The following is a 9742-nucleotide window of genomic DNA, read 5'->3' as shown; positions in this document are numbered from 1 at the left end:
TCCATCCATAACTCATAAGAACTACTTTAATTAGTACATTAGTTCCTAAACCCTAGCTTATAATGTATAAATACACCATTATGCGTGTTGGAAGAACAATTTTTTTTACATTAGTATGATGGCTAGGGTTTACAATCTCCATCTATTGAGGATATCTAGGTTGTGGTTAAAGGGAGTTCATTCTCTTTTGTGAGGATTCTAGACAATCTGTGTGACACGAGTCATAGTTGTTGCAGATCTGTTTTCGCTATGGAGAAACTAGTAAGTTCCCTAATTAATATTTTACCAATTATTTGAGATACTACATATTTGTATTAGAAAATTCATTAAACATGCATCAATATTAAATTCCAATAGCACTAACGAAAATGAGTTATGGGTTTGTACGTAGCAAATTCAAAACTCATAAACTTTAAATTCTGACTTAGCGGGCTCTGCAATCGCCAGCCTCTATTTTTTTGTTCTCATGCTTAATTCCAACTCATAAGAATCTCATCCACACTCTAGACTCTCTCCCCTCCATTCTCTCTTCTCATTCTTCCCATCTTCTTTTATTTTCCCTTCATTCCTAAATACCTTCAAATTCCATCTTCAAAAGTTGTAAACTTTAATAAACAATGTCTCTTTGGCCATATTCAGTTTTTCTTCTTCTTTTCATTCTGCTCACTTCAAGTAATGCAAACAATGAACAAAGGCTTCACCTCAAAAGACTTCAAAGAACACATCAGAGCAATAGCCCAAGTTGTTATTCTCAAAAATCAAGTGAGTTTTTGCATAAACAAGATTGTAGAGCTAGCTAGCTAGTCATTGATCATTAATTTATTATTAGAAGGCATTTAGTTTTTGTTTTGATATTATCAACACTTTTATGGGATCTCCTAATAGTTTTGCTTCTTTTCATGCTTTTATATGCTATATATATGTCACCTTTAATTTATTCTTCACTAGGCAAAAAGATAGTAGTGGAATACAAACTACTCCTTCCGTTCACTTTTACTTATCGATTATATTAAAAATATATTTCCACTTTTACTCGTCACTTTTAGCGTATCAAGAGAAAAACATACATTTTTTCGTGTTTTATCATTAATATTAATTACTTATTCTCCAAATCATTTTCCAAGACCTAAATTTAAGCATCAATTAATATGTGCATTATGGTAAATCACTCATATTGATTATTGTTTCTTAAGGGGTGTGCAAAATCCAAATTGGAGAAGTAAAAGTGAACGGAGGGAGTATTTACAATGTTTTCTATGTGATTCTATTAACATGTCAATATGTGATGTTGCTATACAAGCCAATCTTTAGGTTCTTAGAACTCTGTACTACAGTAATAACTTTTTGTTGGTATAGCATAATTTTATAGTGTATGATCTTTTCCCTAACACATAAAATTCCCTATTTGAACTTTGGTGTTAATTAGAAACATTTTTTTCTTTCAGAAAGTGAAAATGGAGCAACAATATTGGAAATGCAGCACAAAGATTACTGCTCTGGATCAGTTACCAACATGAACAGAAATCACCAGAAACAACTGATAGTTGATGATGATATTCGAGTTCGGTCAATACAAGCCAGCATCAAGAACATCATTTCTGGAAAAATTGAAACTTTATCACAAACCAAAATTCCTATTTCTTCTGGTGTCAAACTGCATAGTCTAAACTACATTGTCACAGTAACGTTAGGTGGTCGAAACACGACAGTAATTGTGGACACAGGAAGTGATCTCACATGGGTTCAGTGTCAACCTTGTAGATTATGTTACAATCAACCAGAACCTCTGTTCAACCCCTCTGTTTCTCCTACTTATCACAAAGTTGTATGCAACTCGTCGGTTTGTCAAACTCTTCAGTCTGCAACCGGAAATTCAGGGCAATGTGGGAATGATTTACAAGATTGTAATTATGTTGTCAGCTATGGTGATGGATCCTACACTCAAGGCGAACTTGGTCAAGATCATTTGGTTCTTGGAAGCACTTCTGTTGAGAATTTTGTCTTTGGTTGTGGAAGGAACAACAAAGGTCTATTTGGTTTAGCATCAGGGCTTATGGGACTTGGAAGAAGTGATCTTTCTTTGATATCTCAAACATTTGAGACTTTTGGTGGTGTTTTTTCCTATTGTTTACCTTCAGCTGAAGCCAAGTCCTCTGGCTCATTAGTACTAGGAGGTGACAGTAACACTTCAATTTTCAAGAACTCTACACCTATTTCTTACACTAGAATGTTAGCAAATCCACAGCTTGTTACCTTCTATTTTCTCAATCTAACCGGGTTTACTATCGGTGGGGTGGCTATTCAAGATTCAGGTTTTGGAAAAAGTGGGATGATCATTGATTCTGGTACAGTTATTACAAGGCTCCCACCAACAATATACAAAGCAGTTAAAGCAGAGTTCTTGAAACAATTTTCAGGGTACCCATTTAAACAAGGAATTTCAATTCTTGATACTTGTTTTGATCTTTCTGCATATGAAGAAGTGAACATTCCCACTGTTAAAATGCAGTTTGAGGGTGGTGGTGAGATGGAAGTTGATGTTACTGGGGTTCTTTTTATTGTAAAAAGTGATGCATCACAAGTCTGTTTGGCTCTAGCAAGCCTCCAATATGATGATGAGATTGGAATTATTGGAAATTATCAGCAGAAGAATACTAGGGTTATATATGACATAAAACAATCACAAGTTGGATTTGCAAAAGAGACATGTAGTTTCTGAGTTTTCATCATGCAAAAAAGACAAAGTTATCCCCTGATATTCATCCTCTCAAAAGGAAGTCAATAATGTGACTTTTTGGCAATGAGATTTTAAGAGTGATTATTTTTCTAATATAAACAGGTTTTAAAACGTTTCAATGGAACTATTTATTTTTATATTTTCCTAAAAGTAAAATTCTTATAAGTCATGATATGTTTTTACATTGTTGCCAAGACATCTTTATACTGTACAATACTAGTCCTACTGACAAAAAGATGATGAAATTCTTTGATGCTTAATCATCTCGTAAACTTCAAGAACATTGTGCAGATGAGGTTAAGTCACAAATTGGCATACTCTACAGTTTTACAAGCATATAAAAACATTCATTATGCCAACACTGGAATGTCTCGATAACCGAGCCAGTTGTCGTTTCCTTTTTTCTTTCTTCTGTTTTCTGAGTACATGGCTGATGGCCCTTTGGGTTATGGGAAGAGAATGATATCTGTCCCCTTTTAAAGTACCAAGAAATGGCTAATCTTAAGCCCACCAGCCACAAAAGATTCTTTCTGCTCCTCTAGCTATAACAGTAAGACCAAAGCCAACTGTACTAGCAAAAAGATTCCAAGAAACTACAAAATACTGGTACATACAGTTTCACAAGGTCAATTTTTCCTCAAGTATTGTGAAGGAATACAAGTATACAACAAATCTAAGCCTTACCGGATGAATAACTTGGCTCAGTCAACTCAACTTCTTTTTACCAGAAAGCTGGTACATCCATCTTGTATAGTTTCTGTCATGCTGCGCGCATAAAAATTCAGCAGCACATGTGCTGTTTCACACTGGTTTTGCGATTTGTGATCATGTATCCACTAAATGCTGATCGACACTGCTCACAAGAGGAGCCATTTCCATGCTCTGATTTTCCAACATATCGTCCGCCTTTTTACTCTTCAACATCTCAGTTGGGAGAATAGAAGCATTTGGATCACTGCTGGGTATCAAAAACAGAATGAAAACTGGAAGTACTCTTAAAATGCTCCGGATTACTATCACTATCCAAAGGTTGTCAAATTGTGTTCTTGTAACATTGAAGGCATGAAGTAAGAGGCCTCCACCCCAGGATGCTGTGAGCATACCAATATGATCAATTGACATTAGCAAAGCAAAAAAAGTTCCTTCAACGCCTGAGGGGCAAAGCTTCGAACTGAGTACAAGGAGAGGCATCCATTTGAGACGCCCAATCATGTGAGAGAATGCTGCATCGCTTACAACAACAACATAATCAGGGATACCAACGTTTAAGTTTACACGTGAGACCAATATTAAATCTACCAGCCCCGAAGCACCATACAGTAACTGAGTCCAGAAAAGTACACCACGAAAAGGATGGTTTTTAAAGGCATTCTGGTAGAGGAGAACGCCAAGAAGAGAGCCCACCGCACCAACAGAAGATATGGACCCTACCATTTCCTGCACAAACATAACAATGCAATTCACACTCATGTTAAGATGATTTTTTCCTACACGAAAAGAAGAGAATGACCAATTTTCAAATAATGAGCTAGAAGTTAGGTCTTGAATCATTTTCAAAGTTGTCAACAATAGGTTGTAGAGATATAATACAAATACCTTTGAGAAAGATGGACCATCCTTGGCATCTGTATACCAGTAAAACATTCCCTCATGAATATGCAAACTCAATGCTAGAGAAATGTACATGTATATACATGGCCTCCAAACATTCTCGCATTTCAGTGCCATCCACATAGACTTGCCAGCATCCATGAACTTTTGACTTGCCTGCCTCAGAAACATAAATAGATGAGACAAATCAGGGGCAGATGTAGCCCTTTGGCTACGGGTTCATCTGAACTCATAAATGTCGATAAGGAGTATGAATATATATGTAATTCTACTAAAATATCAAGAAATATTAGATCAGAAACCATAATTTTAACAGTACCATGAGTACACTACTAAGAATCTTAAAAGTTGAATTCAATTAAATTTTAATCCTAGATCTGCCTCTGAGATAACTAAAAGAAGATGAAAGATTTCTAAGGTGAGCGAAGGCAACTTACACGCTTATATGCAACGTTGTGTACATGAGCTTCACGTGTCATCATTCCTACCAAAATGACCAGTCCAGCAGGGATGCTTAAAACTCCAAATACCCCCTGGCCAGAGTAACATTATTATCAGTAAACAGGGAAATATACCAGTGACAGTAAAACAGTGACTGGTAATTGAACAGTCAGCTAATCATGCAACACGATGGTTCAGTATGATCAAAAAGTAATCTAGAGTAGTTTAAGGTTCCGATATGAATCAGGAAGTAATAAAATTTATTGAGATAGCACTGCCCTAATTTAATGTAAGAGTCTCAGGCTTAACAAATGATTTGATCAATTTCAAACCTCAACGAAAAGACGAAAGAATACTACATACAGAACAAAGAACTCAGTCAACAAACCTTGGATCCAATTAGATGTACCAAAACCCCACTGATTGCATACCCAATCAGTTGCCCCACTGACGAGCTCAGACCACACAAGCTTTGCATGTCACTAGCAAGAGAAGGATGGCTTATGCTGTTCTCCGTCACACAAGCATCAATAGTGACATCTGCTATTGCCACTCCCGCACTGCCAGCCATCAGGCACAACAAAGCAAATGCGAGGTGTAAGTTCTGGTTGATTGACAGACTAAGCATAGCAACAACGCCAATGAAACCTAAAGAACAAAGGGAGGTAGGTCATAAGAATGATTTTTTGTTTCCCATTTCAATTACACGGCATCTGGAAGTTGGAGATTATTGAATTCATAAGTGGTTAAACAAAGTACATCAAACTAAGACCAGCTGACAAAAACTAGAAAAAGCACCAAGGATATGTTCTCTTTTTGATTCCATGTATAAGACGAAAAAACGTAAACATGGTTCTTCGTCTTATCAATTTCATCCTTCACAGTTGGCTTTACATAGGTTTTACAATAAAGTAACTAGACTAATGACTTGAATGGTTCTACTTCATGCTTTGGAGACTTCACATAATTAAGAGTTCCTCATTCTCCAAGCACAATTGACTGCTGCAAGGCTGTTTTGCTGGAAAGAGAGCATCCAACAAATGAAAATTTGAAAAATATAATTTACTACTCACCCACACATGATGTGACTGATTTTCTTTAACAGCAAATAGATAATTCAATGTTGACACCTTACTACCTATTTTTGTGTTGGTCAAAGTCATTCAGCTGATTTTTCAGAAACTAAAAATTTGGAACTTTATCTCTCGTTTCTTCGGTAAACTAAACCAAGTGGAGAACTATCAAATATATTTCTTATAATGAATGGCCTCAGAAACTTTTGCATATCTTCGCTGTTCAAGGACTGTTTTGTGGAATGTAATCTAATGAAGTCTACTTATGTCTGACAAAGCATATAAACACCCCGACATGAACTTATATCACCCGCATTTTGTATTTGGGAGATACATTGATTTGTTAGTTGCAAATGTATTAGAAGCATTACCCTTATACAGAACCAAAAGCTTAGTTTAGATGTTGGCAAATTTGAACAGCTGAACCCCAATTTTCACAAGCCAATTAAGCAGAAAGTGGTGTAAAGAAAGAGAGGAAATAACTCTTGACAAGAAGGAATTGAACTACTTTGAGCGATGAGCCAATGACTTCTCTCCCGCTTTCCGGTGTTACGTTTTCTTCTTGTAACTATATTACTCTCCAAGCACCAAAAGTTTATCAAAGTTACCATGATGCACTAACCTCCCGGCCTTTGTGAATCAGGCTCATTGAGTCATTTCTATAGACAAACATTACAAGTGCAAGTTGGTATTGCTACGTTTTTAGCAATCCAAGTTGTTATCCTTTTGGTTTAAAATGTAATAACAATTTATGATTCTAAAGAAAACTCAATAAGAAAAATGTGAACTCGATTTTCTTTCTTAATAATGTTCTCTACTAGCCTTTCAAACAGTCTATATCTTAAGATATATTAATGTATGATGTAAAGAAGCTATACCCACTGAATTGCATTTTAGGTCAGTTAGTGAATAGCATACTCATTCCGGATCCAGGAATCAAACCAAGGTACATATTCACTTTATCTTCTTTCTGTGGAATAAGATTATTGAATAATTTCATTCATATCTTTCTATGTCATGTACATGGCTTTATATATACATAAAAGATTGTGGAATAGAATCACCTAAATCTTTACATTAAGAGAAAGAATCAGAGATATGATATTCTAGATTACCACAATTATACTAAGATCTTAGAGGATCATATCTTGATATGAAGAATATCTTCTCATCTTAGAGGATCACATCTTTGATGACAAGAATATCTTCTTGGAAATCCTCCATCAATCAACACTTTCCTCCCCTATGCTTTTCTCACGGTCATATCTGTTGTTTTTCCGCCTTTCTCCTTCTAATTGCATACAAAGTCTTTGGATGTACTCTTCATTAAGAAGGAAGACCTTCAATTGTAATCTAAATTCTTCTTATCATCCCAAAGAGCATATGAATTGGACAAATATTCTTATTTTTTGATGTTCACAGCTTCCATGAGCAAGCTCCATAAAACTAGAGCCGGTCTGACCTCAATGAGAGCTCAAATTCTTTAGCATTCAATTTTTTTAAAGGCCTCCTTGATCTGGACAACAGAACACAGTTACATCTCTCTCACGTTATTTTTCTTATTGGTGAGAGAAACACAATAAGAAGGTAATGAGAAGTGTCACTATCGGGAAAACACAAAAATATTCTTCCATCTCCCAGTGACATCATAATAATGATGTATTAAGCATCATCATTACCATGGATTCCAGAGAAGGACCAGCTTCTGAAAGCTATTGTTACTATTGTACAGCTAGTATGAACAACTCATATCACCAAATTGAAGCTCCTTGGCATATGACATATACAGGAAAGTTAACACACGAAGACAAAGGTCTAGTCAAGTCATATTTGTAATGCATATCATAGCATAATAAATCATTCACCAAATATAGCTTTACAGCCATAAGGAACCCCTAACACTCTAGGAATTTCAGCTGGTCATCGCAATTGCTCCTAAGTAGATAGTTTCACTACTGATCAATGGTGAAACATATTTCAGTGTTATAATGCTACCATTACTTTACGAAGGATAAAATCATAAATGTTGAATACAGAAACAAGAAACAGATTGAGCCAAAAAACAAATTAATCAAAATATGGTTACTTAATGATAGAAAAGTCTTGTCTAAGCAAACAAACACAAGTGCTCACAACTCAAATCTTAAAAGAGGAATCACAAAAAAAAATAATGATTGAATAGTCAACGTGAAGATTAACATCAACTTCGAAACATATGACAAAATTGCATCTCTGCTAAATGGCATTGCCAGCTAGCATAATCCACTAGATAGACTATTGCAGAAGCATAAAGCACAAAATTAACTTATTTATGCTAAAAGTTAATACAGATTTCATTTTCAAATCATGAACTTACCACCAAGAATGAAGTATGGCCGCCTCCTATATCCTAAAATAGGAAGAGTATCAGTTAAAAGTCCCCAAAGAGGCTTTACAACCCAAGGCAATTGAATTATTCCAAAATAAACTTGTGCTTCAGATGGCTGTAACTTCTGCTCATCTTTCATATAATACTGAGTACTAATTCTGCTCATCCCCAAACTCATACCCTGATTGATTCCATACAAAATAATCACAGACGAAACAAAGCTCCAGTGTAGCTCATCAGTTAGCTTTCTTAACCAATAAAATTGCCGCGAAATCAGATCTAATATTCTATCTTTCGGCTTCTTGTCTCTGTGAAGTTGACCTTCAAATGAAACTGCATCTTCTTGTCCCATTACTGAAGTGGTTCCGATGACAACTGAGGAGATTCAGATCTGAAAATTTAGTCTCTACGCAGTACTGGAGGATTATAGAGCGATCAAAGGAGGATTCGGAATTCGAGAAAGATGATGAACTGAATTCGGGTGCATTGGGTATCGGAAACTGATGAAGTCAACTTGACGGAATGTGAAACACGAAGACGAAGAAAAACGCAGGCCGAGCAACCGGGCAAATCGATGTGTTGACTTCAGTGCTAAGGTTTTTAGCTCGTCCGAATATAATAAAGATTTCTCTCTTTGTTTCGTGCATTTTTTCTCTCTCTACCTTCACCAACTTTTTTCTCCTTTGAATTGATGACTCCGAGGCTAGTAGTCTCCCTGCATCCTTGCTATGTGACTACCACCGTTAAAATGGACTTAGCTCCGGTGGTAGAGTTGGAATAAAAAAAACACCCAAAAATAGTTTAATTATGATTTATAGTTATAGTTTGTTAATTACAATTCGTAGTTACATGTTATAGGAAGGAGAGTGGCCAGCGAGATTGGGAGAGGAAGGAGAGAGAGAGGTGAACTTATATGTATATCGATTAGATAATTGTATATATGTATGTATATTTACCAATTATTGTATTTGTATATCTGCATACAATTTGAATTCGTATACAATTGAATTGAGTTAAAACATTTGTATTTGTATATTCAATCTCTCTCGCTTTATATAAACACAAATTATACATTATATTTGTATAATTTGTGTTTGTATAAAGCGCTAGAGAGAATAAGGCAAAAAAGAACTAGACAAAGAAAAATTTGTATTTGTATAATTATAAGTCTATAAGATGGGGATATATGTATTTGTATTTGTATATCTTGTCTCTCTCGATTTATATAAACACAAATTATACATTTGTGTTTGTATAAAGTGAGAGAGAGATCGACAGAAGTGAAGCGAGAGAGAGACTAGGCAAAGAGAGGAGAGTAGCGAGTGAGATTCCAGAGAGAGGATGGAATTATAGCTAGAAGTAAGTTCCAAATTGTAATTAATGCTAACAATAGTTATGTTAGCTAATTAACTAGTATATGTTTGTTTAACCGTGTAATATTCCCAAATTTCAAACCTATTAGAGTTTATAAGCCCAGCTCAAATACGCTTTGGGCTCCGACTCCTAAGGCTT

General features: G+C 35.5%; 2 protein-coding genes across 2 annotated transcripts; one reads left to right on the top strand and one right to left on the bottom strand.

Moving 5' to 3' along the window:
* The first annotated feature begins 517 nt into the window (after positions 1 to 517).
* On the top strand, positions 518 to 2968 carry LOC125872313 (aspartyl protease family protein At5g10770-like). The gene is made up of 2 exons (XM_049553031.1): positions 518 to 762; positions 1446 to 2968. Exons 1-2 carry the CDS (start codon positions 618 to 620, stop codon positions 2717 to 2719), a joined length of 1419 nt encoding a protein of 472 aa, XP_049408988.1. The 5' UTR covers positions 518 to 617; the 3' UTR covers positions 2720 to 2968.
* A 312-nt stretch (positions 2969 to 3280) lies between these two features.
* On the bottom strand, positions 3281 to 9125 carry LOC125872311 (probable folate-biopterin transporter 3). The gene is made up of 5 exons (XM_049553027.1): positions 8219 to 9125; positions 5178 to 5437; positions 4786 to 4881; positions 4334 to 4504; positions 3281 to 4174 (listed from the first exon to the last, which is right to left on the bottom strand). The coding sequence occupies exons 1-5, from the start codon at positions 8580 to 8582 to the stop codon at positions 3563 to 3565; spliced, it is 1503 nt and encodes a 500-aa protein (XP_049408984.1). The 5' UTR covers positions 8583 to 9125; the 3' UTR covers positions 3281 to 3562.
* Between the last annotated feature and the right edge of the window lie 617 nt (positions 9126 to 9742).

The sequence above is a fragment of the Solanum stenotomum genome, chromosome 8 (assembly GCF_019186545.1).
Source record: "Solanum stenotomum isolate F172 chromosome 8, ASM1918654v1, whole genome shotgun sequence".
Taxonomy (NCBI): Eukaryota; Viridiplantae; Streptophyta; class Magnoliopsida; order Solanales; family Solanaceae; genus Solanum; species Solanum stenotomum.
This window is presented reverse-complemented; position numbering and strand designations above follow the sequence as displayed.